Genomic DNA, 15,894 nt, shown 5'->3' with positions numbered 1-15,894 from the left:
AGTCAAGAATCAACCCCCAACTCAACCCCCTGTGTAATCACACAGCCCTTTTATTTGCTGCTCACCTGCAGCCTAATCAGGCAGCTCCCTACAGCTGGCCAACTGAAAATACTAAGTGGAGTACGGAATGGTGGGTCTTTCCTGCTCTCCCTCCATTTACTCCAGGGACCTATTCATTTGGCTTTTCCTAAGCCAGTAACAAACACAGCATTATCTGCTACAAAACCAGGCAGTTTACCTGGTGATACTTTTATTCCACCTTTAACACTGGTGGAAAACACACCAAAAATTATCTTTTCCATTGCATTTCTCACACTGGTCACTAGGTTAAATTAGACCCTAGCAACCATATAGCTACTGAAATGTCAAACTGCTGAATAAAAAGCTAAAGAATTCAAAAACCGCAGGGGACAATAAAATGAAGACCAACTGTAAACTCTCAGAATAGCACTCTCTACATCATATCAGGTTCAGGTATGGGACAGATTATTGAGAATGCTTGGTATCCCTGGCTAAGGGATCTTTCTGTAATTTGGATCATCATACCTGAAGTCTACTAAACAGCATTTAAACATTAAACCCACTAGGATTGATTAATTATAGCTTAATTGGATGAAGCGCAAGTTTACGGTTTTATTATTACAGAAAAAAAGGAAATCTTTTTTAAATAGCAATGTTTCATGTCTACAATAAATGTCAACTGGCAACTTGACAAAAGATCAATGTAGAACTGAAACATTGCCGACTGGAGTCTATACCAAATTTATCTGATAAAGGCCAAGTAGTACTGGATTGCTCCCCAGAATCTCAATGTTTCTGCCTATTGAAGGTGAAGGCAGGGGTTCATGCACCTATTCAATTAGAAAATTCCATTGTGACCCTTTGTAGTTCATATCGCCCAATATCACTTAAACACTGACGCCAAAATATTGGCAAAAATCCTAGCTACCAGACTTACCCGGGCCATACAAGATCTAATACATCCAGACCAATCAGGCTTCATGCCAGGTAGGACGTTGACTCTTCACTAACCTCCAACTCCCACATACCAACAAAGGATCCAGAGTTGTGGCCTCACTCAACTCAGAGAAAGCCTTCGACTCGGTGGAGTGGAACTACCTCTGGGAAGTGCTCCAGATTTGGCCTGGGCACCAAATTCATTCAATGGGTTAAACTGCTCTACAAATCCCCAGTCGCTAAGGTTAGAGTCAACAATTTCATCTCCCCCCCCCTTCTAACTCCGCAGGAGAACCAGACAAGGGTGCCCCCTATCACCAATCCTCTTTGAACTGGCGATAGAACCCTTAGCTATTACAATAAGGGGGTGTGCATCCATTAAGGGGCTCCAGTTTGCCAACATAACAGAAAGTGTCCCTCTTCGTGGACGATATCTTAATATATTTAGCAGACCCCTCAGAATCCCTCTCCACCATGCTAACTATTGTCCAAGAATTTGGCAAATACTCGGGACTTTGTATTAACTGGGAAAAATCACAACTATTTAGCATTGACCCTACCCCCCATATCCTGCCTCCCCAGCAGACACAGTTGAAATGGGTCACATCCTTTAAATTCCTGGGGATATCGATACACCCAGACCCCCAACTCCTTCTACAACTTAACTTAGACCCTATAATGGACTCCCTGTCACAAGTTCTTAAGACCTGGGACAAACTACCGCTTACACTTTGGGGAAGAGTGAACATCATCAAGAGGATATATTTGCCTAAATTCCTGTATATATTCCACAACACCCCATTTACAATCTCTTGATCCCTTTTTAAAAAACTAAACAGAACTATAACCTCATTTATTTGGGCCAACGGTACCCCCAACAGCAACTGTCAAGAATGGAGGCTTAGCCTTGCCACACTTCTACTTCTACTACCTAGCGTCTCAAATCTACTACATACACTGGTGCCTTGCTCCCAACCCGTATAATCCCAATACACAACTCCAAGCATCCATCCTCCACTCAACAGAAGGCCTAAGCACCTATCCTTATAGACACCACACAGACAAGACCAACCTACCACATACAGCATGGCCAACAGCCTTGAAAACTTTGCACCATCCTTGGCCACTTCTCTCACCATAGCTCCCACTCTGGGCCAACTCGCTCCTACCCGACCTACAGGAACTACAAGACTACACCTATTGGTTTTAAGAAACTTGGAGATCTAACACTTGGTCCTCAGTTTCCCACATACCAAGACCTACAAGACAGAGCCCTGGTAAAGCAGATACAATTTTATAGATACCTCCAACTTAGGCACGCCTTTCACGCACAATTCCACACCCTTCCTCCCACAATATCCACAGTAACCTTAGAGGACATCCTGCTCTCTCCATCTCCAGCCAAACTACTATCCAGGTTATATAAAGAGATTACGACAACAATTAAGCCACCCTTTGATCGAGCCTACCGTCTTTGGACTCAAGACATCCCAGAACTAGCACAAGTCCAATGGGAGGAAGCCACAGAAAATGCCTATAACTTCCTAATCCCAATAAAGGATAGGCTCATACAGTACAAATTTCTGCACCAAACCTACATAACACCCCTCAAACTGATGAGATTTGGGAGGAGACAGGATGACCTCTGCCCAAGATGTAAATTCCCCCGGGCCAACTTCTTTCACATGATTTGGTCCTGTCCCCCCATACAGGAATTCTGGTCCAAAATAATGGAAACACTAGCAAGTGAACTGGGTACACCACATTTAGTAGACCCAATAACTTGCTTGTTAGGAGTCAGACGAAATACTATCCACCAACGTGGCCAGAGTTAGACTGCGCACGCTCATGTTCTACGCCAAAAAAAACTGTAATTATGCACTGGATGGGAGACACCCTCCCTAACATTCTGGAGAAGGCTGGTGGATGGAGCTCTTCCCCTTATCAAATTAACCTACGAAACAAGGGGTGCATATGACAAGTTTGACAAGATCTGGGAAAATTGGTATAATCAAGACAATCTGGATGCATAGCTTACCCCCCTTACATTAAGTGTGACTGACCCGACAGAACTAAACACACCCACCTACACAGTGACAACTGCAATGCCTAGCAATAGTACCCTTGTCTGTATTGGCCTAAACCTGACTTGACACCATTCATTCCAATGTCAATATATTAAACACTGTTTTGTATTTTTGTTTTGTGATGTTGTAAAACCAATAAAAATTTACCTTTAAAAAAAAAAAAAAATTCCATTGTGGTACTGACTACTAGTTAGATCCAAATTAGTACATCTCCCCCTATGTGCTGAAACAATATTTTTTTAAATCAACCAGCTTCAGGTAATTCACCATTTGGTATCAAATATACTTGTAGAGTGTATTTAGCAACTGTAGTTCAAAGTAGAAAAATAAAGTCTGATTAAGGCTCTAAATGAATCATAAATAACGATCAGAGAAATGTTGTCAATGTAACGTAGGTTGTAACTTTGCTTTTATTTCTGTGTGAGTGGGGTTAGGTGCAAGACCCAACAAGTGCATGATAGACAATGAAAACAGATGTGTTATAAATAATAGTAAAAAAAAGAAGAAATGCAGGAAGACCGGTTAGTTTTCAATTGAGCCAGACTGCACAGCTTCATGGTACTTTCCCTTCTCTTCTTTAGCCTCAGGGTGCAGTTTAATTAGGTCATCAATTCTCAGAATAGTAATGGCGGCTTCTGTAGCAAACTTCAAACTCTTTGTCTTCACTAAAGTGGGCTCAAAGACTCCAGCCTGCTTGTTATCACGTGGTTTTCCATTGAGCAGATCGAGTCCAATCCTGAAATAAAAAGAATGCATCATTTATTCACTTAAAGCTTTGTGTGTAGTCACTTTCCACTAATCTTTAAAGGACAAGCAACTATCTTGTGCGCAGGCATCCCCTGTGCAAGCTCAGGCTTAAGTGCAGAAATCTTCAAAACGAAAGTTCCATTTTGCACATGCAAAATGCACAGATGGAGCATGGGTCAAGATGCTGGCAGCCCAATCTGGACCCAAGTGCCCCTGGCAGGAAGTGATTAGAGCCACTGGGCGTGCCTAACAAGCGTAATCACTGGGGGTTACCAATTGTACTTTAACTCATTCAAACCATGGACTAAAAGATGAAAACTCTAGAATTGTAAATAGCTACAAAATTATTATTAAATATTAAAGAACCCCCCCCCCCTCTTACCAGGATGATTAATATGAATGACCTGCTATTTCCAATCCATTAGTGCAGTTGCAAAACAGCAATATCAGCTGTCACTTAAGGTGACTTTAGACTAATTCGGCAGCTTATCTGCTCATGTACTAGGGCCCTATGACAGGCATCTCGACTGATATCCGGCCAAAAATTGTCCACGTCTATCAGAAAGTCTTGATTTTAATGTCAGATAGAGGACAGCATCGGCTCATTGATGCGATCCACACTCTGACTATTCGTATCCCCTTTACTGCAAGATTTCACACACCCAAGGTGGGCATATTTGGGGAAAGATTGCAACAAACTGTTATGTCCTTTCAAAAACCGGTTACGGTTTCCATTTCCATTTAAAGGAGACCTATCACCTTCTAGCTCCTAACACTATAAAATCTAGTAAAAACTGTGAGGGAGGTTAATGTGCCTTTTGGATGACAGAGTTTGACACAGCATTCCCATAAAGCCTCAGTGCCACTACAGGACTGCCATGTGACTATATGCTCTGCTATAGTGACTACAGCGATTATATCCATTGGGATATAATCACTGTAGTCACTATAGCAGAGCACAAACTCTTTTGGGAGGAAGATTTAGATGAAATTTTGTACATTTGTTATTGAGTCGCAACAATGTAATTATTTCATGTTCCACCCTATGTCCATCAAATCAGTAAAAGCTTTTCATACTGCAATTGAGTGAAAACATCTTACCACTTCAGATTCTTGCGCTCTGGGTTGACCTGAGCTTCATTGTGGAAAGCCCGAAGCTTTGCAACAAGGTCAGTTGAGTCCTGTGCAGCATTCACCGCTAGGGTTTTTGGAATTACAAGAAGAGCTCTAGCAAATTCTGCAATTGCCAGCTGTTCCCGAGAGCCCTGAAATAATTAAAACAGTTGCAGCATATGGGGAAAAGTGCCAAAACACACAATATTACAGCAGGAAGATTTTAATACTTTATATTATTCATCCAGGTGTAAGTGTATTCATACACATTTTTACAAATGTTTTCTTGACAGTATTACATTAGTATTGGTAAAACAGATCTTTCAAAGTAAACCAGAAAGCAGAAGTATGGTGCTTTTATGGCCAAACACACTCCAAAGGTTCAAACTTACTGCCTTGCAGTGAGACAAAGTGATGCTTAAGTAGAGCAGTACTGTTAACTGCATATTATTATTACTTAGACTTTAAAGTGTTATATATTGGCAGGGAGGGTGATAGTTAAGGAATCCATGCATGTACATGTGCTACACACACACACACACACACTAGGGGGTAGAGATGGAATAGACATACCATGCTAGTTGCATAATTTTCCAGATAGATAGAAAGTGCAGCTTCCACAGCGCCACCGCCTGGTACAACAGATTTGGATTCCAGAACTCTCTTTACGACACACAAAGCATCATGAACAGAACGTTCCATTTCATCACACATGAAGTCATTTGCACCACGCAGAATGATTGAAGCACATGTCCTTGCCTTAGTGCTGCGAGAAGAGGGGAGTCAAGGTAAGTGACAAACAGCAAATACTGATGGTATAACAGCATGTCCTTTAGCAACATGACTGTAACAAGAAAAAAATATGCTGCTACGTGAAGGTGAACCAAAAACACAGCTACAGTTACTGCCTTGTGGTCTACTCCAAACATTAGTCCGAGCCACAGAAACCTCTACAACCCTATTCCATTTGCACCCCATACTGATTCAGCAGAGGGGGAACAGGCAACAGGTATAACTGATACTACTCTCTCTAGTCCACTGCAAGAAGAGCTGTTTAGTGAGGCTACCAAAAGAAGCAAAGCATAGTAGAGCCCAGCTTAACAAGCGTTTACTGCTGAGAGAACGCCACATCTGTCATAAGTCAATAAGATAGACTTGGCTATGGCTCCGAGCTGCTTATTTACCTTCAGGCTAACTTTATGTTACAGAATGGCCTATGCTTAGCACCTTTTCAATTGGTCTTCATTTTTTGTAACTCTTGAATTATTTGCCATCTTATACCTCTCTACAGCCAACTTTAAAATTGGGGGTCACTTACCCATAGCATCCAAAAAGCTATTGCTCGGTGAGGCTACAATTTTTCTTGTTAAATGTTATTACTTATCTTTCTATTAAGGCCTTTCCTATTCATCTTCTAGTTTCTTGCAAACCACTGTCTGGTTGCTAGGTTAAATTGGACCCTAGAAACCAGAATGCTGCTGACATTCCAAATTCATAATTCAAAAACCTCAAATAAAAAATGAAGACCAACTGCAGAATATCACACTCTACAGCATTAAAGTTTATTTAAAGGTAAACTATCATCAATTAGCTCAATGATTCACACAATGCTATTTGCTCTTTAGATAAAGACAAACACAGAAAATAAGTACTAATATCTATGATAAAACCGTGTTTAGCCTCTGAGATCTGAAACAAGTAATTCACACATGCTTCAAAGTTACAAAGACAATTGTTGCTCTATCCCACGCGTATAACTGCACATGACACAGACTTTCATGTCAGTAAAAAAATGGGAAAAGTGTCACTTTACTAAGTCTATCATTACACGGAGAGCACTTACTTTTTGACAAGAATCAGCTCATCATCGCATATACGTTCCTGAACAACTTCCTCTGCCTGCCCCAACATGGAAGCTTCAAAGCTCTCTTCCCCCTCCAGGTTTGCAAGAGTTGAACACATAATCGCTGTGGGATAAATTAAAAGGAAGATGAAGTAATTACAAAATGTCATTCTGTAGTTGGTCTCTGGAACACAACTTAAGTTATGCAACATATGATAAAGCCACAGACTTTATATGGAGAGCATACCTCCAGTTGCTTTAGCAATGCGCTTTAAGTCTTTCTTCAGAACTCTGCGCACAGCCATTGCCCCAGCATCCACAAAATATTTCAGACACATATCATCAATTCCACCAGTGGTTAGTATGACATTCGCTCCAGTTGCCAAGATCTTCTGGATCCTCTCTTTAGTGATATCAGACTCTCTATGGGAAAACAAAAATGTCACTATCATACGAACTACTAGGCATGCCTATTCATACCCACAGCTCCCCTGTTCACTGGGCATACGAACTACAGAAGAAATTTGTAAATTCTCGTCATAATCGAAAATGTTATCAAATCACAAAATAAAAAGGGGCTAAGTGTTGCCCCCTGCAATAATGAATGTGTTATCTAATCAGTTTAGTTAAATCTCACCCCTCAAACAAAAAAATTCATCAATCTATTGCTTATAGGAAAAAAAATGTTTTTTGTTGACCCCTGCTCAGACAGTGAAGAACACCTAGACTAGCTCACTAGGATGAGCAGGAAACATTATGCTTTATCCCACGCGTATAACTGCGCACACAATTATAAAAAGTATGGCAGCAATTTAAATGGGAAGAGAAGGTAAACCTGGGATCAACTACTGAACAGTAAAACAACTATTTAAAATTGAAGAAAAATAAATGCAACACAGTAATAAATGAGGTCTAATTTCTCTGGCATATATACATACATATATAAATACACACAACAGTACCTTTGTCTGATTTGGTCCAATTTTGTTGGGTCTGAAATAATCACCTGGACACCAAGTTTCATTTTAGTTTTCTGCAAACTAAAGTCAAGGCAGGCAATTTTTGCATTTACAATCCTTTTATTCATACCTGCAAGCAGAATATACAAAGTTTCACATTAATAAAAATGTATAAACCTTTTGTTGAAAAGCAATGTTTCGCCTGACAATCATTAAAATCAAGTAGACACAAGTTGCCTGTAACACATAATTTTCAAGTGTATGTTTAATAAACACCTAGACCCTACATTGCTAGGAGGTTAAATAATGAGAAAGTTAGTGGCTACAGACTAGAAAACAGAGGTTAACAAATGACAGGGCTTGGAAAAGTGGCAAGGGGAACTCAACATGAATGCAAGTTAGGGGAAGATTTGTGAAGAAGTCCAGCATGAAGGTCTGTTAGGGTAGAAACTTATTTGCTGTCCAAAACATTCTAGAAACAGTAGCTGAATAATTTTCTACACCTGTAACCTTGATATGTAGTAAGAGCTAACCTAATGTTGGATCACCAAGAGCTTGACCTGAAATGCTGCACCAAAAACATCAGGCACTACAAAATGTCATAATCCTGACAGTATTTCTTCATGGTATGAGATTTCCCTTCATAACCTTACAAATAACTCTTACCCTCCTATGTAATAAAAGACACTAAGCTTGCCCAGGAGCAGTAATCCACAGCAAGCAATAAGATGTTTCTTTTAAACAGACGACCAGTGAATGCTTTCTGCTGATTGGTTGCTATGGGCTACTCCTTCTGGGCTACTCCTTCTCCTGTAAGTTAAGGTGCTTGCTTATTGTACTCAATGGGATAAACCTTATTCCTTACATCTTGCTGCTTTAATGGAACGAATTGAAACAAAGTTCCATTAACAAAAAACATAGCCAAATATGTCTGGTATGGTCTGTGCAAAAAGACCCAGATCTAGTTTCCATTAAAATGCAAACTTGCAGCATCTTTAGCCTACATTATAAGATCTTAAAGTCACAATACTCACTTTGACTGCCCACAACACAGTTAAGTGCATATCCATTAACCAATATGCTTTCTTTTTGGCTTCGTCCATGGGCCTTAAGGACATTAATAGAGTTGATAGGGTACCGGGCTTGGCCTTTGGGATCTACATATTTTACAGCAAGAGCGGCATCAACAACCATGGCAGAAAAAAAATCACTGTCACTGAACATTAGAGTTAAGGTTTTAAAATTCACACCACACATTATATAGGCATTAACTATCTAATTTCTTATGAAAGACAGTTGTAGAGTGTCAGTGTCAAGAGTGTACAGCAAGATTTTGCAATCTCCAAAGGAAAATCCTTTTGCAGGCAATTTAAAAGGAAACAAACGAATAAAAACACCCAAACTGTAGTGGATACCTTATTCTGACTAAAAAAAAAAAACTTATTGTTTTAGGCCAATTACATAAATGGTTCATTAGAAGGGCACCTATCATAGTGAAATTGTTTTCCCATCAGAGGTGTAGGCTTTATATAGCCTGATCTTCAGATGGGGGTAACAATATTTTAACCCAAAAAAACGCTCCTAGTGAGAAGGATGATTCTTGTTGGGACACTATGCCTTAAGATCCCAGTTCTTGTTCATTATGCATGTGTGACGTGTCAAATACTTGTACATAATGAGTATGTTGCGCTTCCTTTCCAGTTCCACAGCATTAAGCTCACTAGGTGAATTTTGGGGTAAAACAGCATTGTTCCACCCAATCGGAGGGAGAAACACCAGTGTGCCAGTCACCTTATCAATAAGAACTCCCTCTCTCTTTATAAAAAGGATACACGCCAATAATTTTTGAAGACATTGATGTCCTCGCAGCATTTAGTAGACATTCTTTTCCCAGTTCATCTGTATTAATGGTAAGGTTCTCATTAATGTATCGAACTGCTTCTCTAAACAGAAAAACAAAAGATTTACCACGTTACAAAAATATGTATCAGAGCCCACATGAACAGCCTTATTTCTTCCTTATACAAGCAGTCGCAACCTCAGCATATGCTAGCAAGGCTGTTTTAATATTTACTGACAGGTTTATGGGGACAGATTTTATACAAAGGGTATTTTATAAGCAGAATTCAAAAGTGCCACTTTATTTCACAGTTCATTGTTAGTATGAAATATGTACTGCTATTTCATATGAGGAAAGCTGCAACAAATCAACTTCCCTTTCAGACCATAGCAATTTTCTCTATCCCATTAGCATAGCCGCTTGTTTTGAAAGGCAAAAAAGCGGTACTAAAATGGGAAAACCAGAACACATTAGCTTGCCTCTATTATAATTGTCTATAAATAAAAAAAAAGTATATGTATCAAATTTTCTGATTTAAAGAATGTTGGCCTGGAAATGCAAGATGGAGCATTCAGGTTGTTGGTAAAAGGATTAAGTCAAAAGCACATGCAGTTGGTGAGTCTGATGGCCCTACAAAAAGCCAAACTGTTGGCCATTCTCAATCTAAAAACTAACCTTAATTAGGCTATTGATTTTTATGTATCCAACTAGTAGGTCCAACAACTGATATAAATTTAACTTGACCAAGTTCCATAAAGATTTGTTATGAATTATGCCTTACTCAATGCATAATTTAAAAGAAAGGCAAAATATCTTCCAAAGTTTCATTTAACCGAAATTGTGTGCTACACAAAAGAAAAGCTTGCATTATGTAGAAGGAAAATGCAATCAGAAAAACTCACTTGCATGCAAGACGGTAACCTCCAATAACAGATGTAGGGTGGATTTTTTGTTTCACAAGCTCATCAGCATTTTTCAGCAGCTCTGCAGCAATGATAACCTGGATAAGGAAAGGTAGCTTTCAGTTTATATATATATCTAGTGGGTCGAGGAAAGATATTACCACTAAAGGTACCATATAATCTCTCTGTTCAACTAGTGTTAAGGGAATAGGGCTTGTGCTAAAAATAATCTTTGTCCACAATAAAAGGAATATAAGGCTTTTGTTACTTCTTACACTTAACAGTAAAACTAAGTTCATAACTGTTCAAAGCAATTGTGCTAGAATGCAATTCTCCCTTCCCATTTCACTGCCCTGTATAATGAATGCCTATTTACTTGAGACACAGGCTACAGCTGTGGGGTGGGGCTCAAATCTGCTTGAACTGTTCTGAGTTTGAGGTGGAGGTAGTAATTTTGCTTTTACATTAACATTACATTAGCATTACCTCAGATGTACACAGTGCTTTTAAAGCAAGTGTAAAATCAAATGCAAAAACCCAAACATCCTAAAACCTCCGATGTACCACTGCACATCTCAGAATATGCTAGAAGATCAAAACCTAATTTTGAGACTCTGAATTGCTACCTTTACCTAAATCAATCCTCCCACAATACATAGTGCAGCAGAGTGAACGCAGAATCAAATTCTATGAATACTTGCAGTGTCTGCCGTAGCAAGACTGAAGCCTACTAAGGGGCTTCAGACACATCTTTGTATAAAACCATCTTAATAGAATTCTGGACTTATAAATAGGTTTCCATATAAAAGATTATTTTGAATTTTAAAATATATTAAACTTACAACTGATGTTGTACCATCTCCAACTTCATTGTCTTGGAGATCTGCTAGCTCACAAAGTACTTTGGCTGCAGGATGCTCCACTTCTAACAGCTTCAGAATAGTTGCACCATCATTTGTAATGGTCACATCCTAGAACAGAAGAAATGAACACAATCAATAAATGCAAAACGTAGTTATCAGATTTACTTAAATATGAAGTGTGAATTGTATTGTATTCAATATTACAAAGCATTTTGACCCCAGTACTAGTTGTATTCAGTTCAGCAAGATACAGTAAATATATCTGTTTACAATATTAATCAAAGTGTATACTTACCCCGATATCATCCACCAGCATTTTATCAAGGCCAACAGGCCCAAGTGAACTTTTGACAATATTTGCGATGGAAGCTGCTGCCATAACTGGAGACAAAAGATGAATAAATATTTGAAACAGAAAAAAAATGGCAAAATACAGAACTGTCATAAGAACAACACAACACATTCTTTTTGTGTGTTTACAAAGTGGCTCCATGACACGGTCACAGCTCAATGTCTTACTAAGAAGTACTAAAGCCTAAACAGAATATGGCTAGAAACATTGTGTATTTATTCAATGTATCCGTTTGGACAAAATTGTTTGAGGTGTGTTATAGTGATGCATGGGCCGGCCCAGCATCCACACAACCATCGTGGGTGGTTTTGGGGGTCAGACTGTCATTTGCCCACCCCATCTGTAACCTTACTATGCCCCACTTCCTCCTCCGGTAGGCTGGATTAAAAATGCCTGCTCCGCCTCTTCAGTGATGTCATAGATGGGTCTTTCTGGCGCAGGTCTATAAATACTAATGGTTTGCCGGGTCACGTGCAGGTGATTTAGGGTTGACGTTTTGTGCACACTACTACTGTGTTATTCTAGCACTTAGGAGAGGCATCACAATACAACATTAATTACACCTTAGTTTTCAAAGAATTTTCTGTTCTGCCATTTCATGTAGGAGAAGTTACAAAAAGTTATCATTCCCCATCAGACTATAGCAGAGATTATTCTTTCCCATTAGCATAGCCACTTATTCTGAGAAGCAAAAAAGTGGTACTAAAATGGGATTAGCCAATGCCATCAGTCTATTACAGCTCTTACATGGACATGCTAACTGTGCTCATTAACAGACACCAACTGCTTATTGTTCAGGGCTGGTGGAAGAATAAACTTGTACTAGGGAGTGGCTAAGGCTGCACGCATACTTCTGGCATACCAACAACCTACATATTATCAGCTCTTTCTACACAAAAACATTTAACTCTGGCTGCTTGAAAGAAATGCATTAAAACCTACAGCACATTGCATTCAAAAGACTAGCAAGCCACTGTGGCACCCCTAATGCATTCTGCCCAGTAAATGTGCTTTTCTTTTCATTAATTTTTATTAATGTGTTTGAGGGAATTCTATCCTCACCCCCTCCACAATTTTGCAGCAGATGATGGATAAATCCATACTGACATTGGGTAGCTTAGTCAGTTTTGGCCTTAATGTACAACCCTGTGAGGTTCCCTCAAGGCTGCCTCCACATTCTGTATTTCTGGCCAATTCTATTATACCAGACATTAAATCTAGTTTACTGATGCTTCCCATAGGCAGACTGGCACATGTCCCTGTTTGAAATGAAGGGTGGATGTGTTCTAACAGTCTCTGCCAGAAGCATAATAGGAGGGGGAGAGCCAATCACAGTGCTGCAGTCACACAAGCAAAGACAGGCTTCGGGTCCCTATGAGGTCAGCCTAGCTGCCAATTGGTTCCTATACTACAGTGCAGTGTACTCCCCTGCACATCCAGAGAATTCAGCCAGAAGGAAGTGGAACAGATGGGCGGGACTACTGGGGTTTTGGTGGAATTTCACGATAAATGAGTCTGAAACAACTTCTTTAAGCACAATCCTTCTATATGTAGAGGAGTATAATTCACTGGCACATTCATAGTTTTTATATACGTCTCCTTTAAGTTCATTGTTACCTGGCCATCTAGATATATAGCCATAATCTACAAATATTCAATCATTTGGCTTATTCACTATACAGTCGGTACCCACTTCAAATACCCACGTAATGCACTAAAAAACCACAAGGATTGTGTTTAAAATGCATAAGGCAGATCTTAACATTTTCCAGGAAATTAAGTTAGATGCAACCATAGACATAATGTGTGGGGGGGGGGACTTCTAGGTGGGGTCATGGTGACCAGCTGCTAAAATTAAATCTCAACTGTCATATAATGCTAAATATATAGCTTTCCCAACCATACACTTTTACGCATGTCACTCACATGACATTTTGATTTTTAAAAACCCATGCCTTGGAGCAATTTGCTTTAATTTCCTCTGATTCATATGTACATAAATGATCTAACACATGAAATCTAATGCCCCATTATCATACACTGGGTATCAATAAGGTCTAAATAAGGGAAAATACTGCATTATAAGTGCCAGACTATAGCTAGCCACTTGTCTACTCGTTTGATTTTTCTTTATGCAATTAGATTAGAAAGGGCCTTGTTCTATCTACCCTTTATAACACCATAACGCAGGCCGGAGCGATGCTCAAATGAGGGCTAGGAGCACATTTGAAGACTATGCACAACAGACGCATAGGACAAAAGAAGGCTTAGTATTGTATTTGTTACGGGAGTCGCAGCGACACATTCGATAAATGATGCGCAAGAGCCCAGCGGAATAACATATCCAACGACACAAGGGGGCTTTAACTTTTATCTAAGACAGACGGTTACCATTCTGACTCCTCACAGCCTCCCCGGTGCTTCGCTCCCCGAAAACAGCTAGCGGGCCCTCCATTTTACTGTTCCTCTCAGGGAGCACCAAACAGAAACGTGCTCATAGATCACCGCCCGGCAAAGGAGAGCACGCTGGGAAATCACATGCCCCTTCGCAGAAGCTTTGTCACCAAGCACCTCCTCTTTCTACGGAAGCCTCAACGTCAGCGACAGAAACGTCTCAGCAAACGCGCCACATAAGGATGCATTTGCCATAAAGGGTTACAGGCGTCACGAACGTCAAAATATGTGGGCGGAGTCTGTAATATTACGTTACTTAGGAGCGACCGCAGAATGTTCTAGTACCTGGCCTAGTAAGCGCCAGTGGTGTAAAGTTTCGCGGCTGTCTATTTATTGTTTGGAAATTTTAGTGTATGGTTACCTTGGATATGTTACAGATGTTATTTGTGCTAGAAAAGAACAACGGCTCTCTAGGCAAACTTAGTAAAGGGGTAGAGGATACATTATATTACGAGCATTAAGTTACGATGTAGACAATGATAATCACGTGCTGTTTTGTGCTTGGTCTAATTTTAGTTTTTTAGTTTTGCATTTTATTTTGGCAGCTGACATAAGGCCAGAAATTCCACTAACTGTTTATCCCAGAAAATTATACATTTTTGGAAAGAACAGATTCAGGGGAATCCAGAATAAGTAAAACTGTCTATTCTAAACTACCAAGTTGCAATGCTTTCCTAAATGTATTGTTTTTTATTATGATTTGTAAAAAATTTAGAAAAATCGCTTTAAAGCTTCCAGTCTATAGTATCTTATCTCCTACGGGTCATAAAGTAACCAAATAAAACACCCTAAATATGAACGCCAGGCGTCCACTGAACAGTTTGATGCCCAATATGTATAGGTTTAGCTAAGTATGTGGCATGTAGGGGCCCCAATGGGAACATACCCCCATATGATCTATTATTTCTGTCATTTCAGCTCCTGCAAAATCAACACAGTAACATCATTTTATGTGGGATAAAGATACAAAAGTATGCTCACCCCAAGAAAAGGACACATTCCCCAAATTCAAAATGGATACACGTCTTTCTATTACAAAGTACCAAGCCGCAAAGCTTTCCTAAAGTTGGTGATTTCAATGACATTTCCAAAAATCCCCTCAAAGTTTCCACTTTGCAGCATCTTATCTCCCACATAGCATTATGTACCAAGATAAAACATCCTAAATATGAACACATGGGGTCCTCTGAACAGTTTGATGCTTAATGTGCACAGGTTTACCTAAGTATGTTGCTTTTAGGGGGCCCAAGGTGATGATACACCATATGATCTAGCATTTCTGTCATTTCCAAAAATCACCTCAAAGCTTTCACTTTGCAGCATCTTATCTCCCACATAGTGTTAGGTACCAACACTCTAAATTTGAACACCAGGGGTCCACTGAATAGTTTGATACCCAATATGCATAGCTGTACCTAAGTATGTGGCATTAAAGGGCCCCAAGGTGAAAATACCCCTTATGATCTATTATTTCAACTTCTGCAAAATTAACACATTTACATCATTTTATGTGGGATAACGCTACAAAAAAGTACGCTCACCCCAGAAAGCCATATATTTTTAGAAAGTACACATTTCTCCGAATTCACGTCTTTCTACTCCAAAGTAGTGCACATGGCACTTAGAGGCCCCAAAAAATACCTTGTGCACACTAATTTCAGGCTTTCCTTTACCTAATTCATAAACACACGGCAATTTTATATGGGGTAACCCTGAAAACATATATTTTTGGAAAGTACACATTCAGACAAATCCAAAATGGCTGAATGTGTACTCA

The 15,894-nt window shown here is 39.6% G+C and overlaps 1 protein-coding gene and 2 non-coding genes across 3 annotated transcripts; all 3 read right to left on the bottom strand.

Moving 5' to 3' along the window:
• Positions 1–3,425: 3,425 nt before the first annotated feature.
• tcp1 (t-complex 1) lies at positions 3,426–14,258 on the bottom strand. The gene is made up of 12 exons (XM_002933861.5): positions 14,055–14,258; positions 11,607–11,692; positions 11,291–11,419; positions 10,449–10,546; positions 9,539–9,649; positions 8,741–8,922; positions 7,710–7,836; positions 6,995–7,170; positions 6,748–6,871; positions 5,478–5,670; positions 4,893–5,056; positions 3,426–3,780 (listed from the first exon to the last, which is right to left on the bottom strand). Exons 1-12 carry the CDS (start codon positions 14,116–14,118, stop codon positions 3,567–3,569), a joined length of 1,668 nt encoding a protein of 555 aa, XP_002933907.1. The 5' UTR covers positions 14,119–14,258; the 3' UTR covers positions 3,426–3,566.
• On the bottom strand, positions 9,871–10,005 carry LOC116411279. The gene has a single exon (XR_004223027.1). It is a non-coding gene; the product is annotated as a small nucleolar RNA SNORA29 (small nucleolar RNA).
• On the bottom strand, positions 12,241–12,378 carry LOC116411278. The gene has a single exon (XR_004223026.1). It is a non-coding gene; the product is annotated as a small nucleolar RNA SNORA29 (small nucleolar RNA).
• Positions 14,259–15,894: the final 1,636 nt, after the last annotated feature.

Source organism: Xenopus tropicalis, chromosome 5, assembly GCF_000004195.4.
Source record: "Xenopus tropicalis strain Nigerian chromosome 5, UCB_Xtro_10.0, whole genome shotgun sequence".
In the NCBI taxonomy this organism is placed as follows: Eukaryota; Metazoa; Chordata; class Amphibia; order Anura; family Pipidae; genus Xenopus; species Xenopus tropicalis.
The sequence above is the reverse complement of the archived record's forward strand: the minus strand, read 5'-3'. Positions and strand labels throughout refer to the sequence as shown.

Coding starts and splice junctions, on each gene's coding strand:
- tcp1 (XM_002933861.5), bottom strand. CDS start 14,118: ATGGAGGGCCCGCTAGCTGTTTTCGGGGAGCGAAGCACCGGGGAGGCT. Junction 10,547..11,290: donor GAGATGGTACAACATCAGTT/GTAAGTTTAATA, acceptor TTCCTTATCCAG/GTTATCATTGCTGCAGAGCT. Junction 8,923..9,538: donor TCTTCAAAAATTATTGGCGT/GTATCCTTTTTA, acceptor TCTAATGTTCAG/TGACAGTGATTTTTTTTCTG.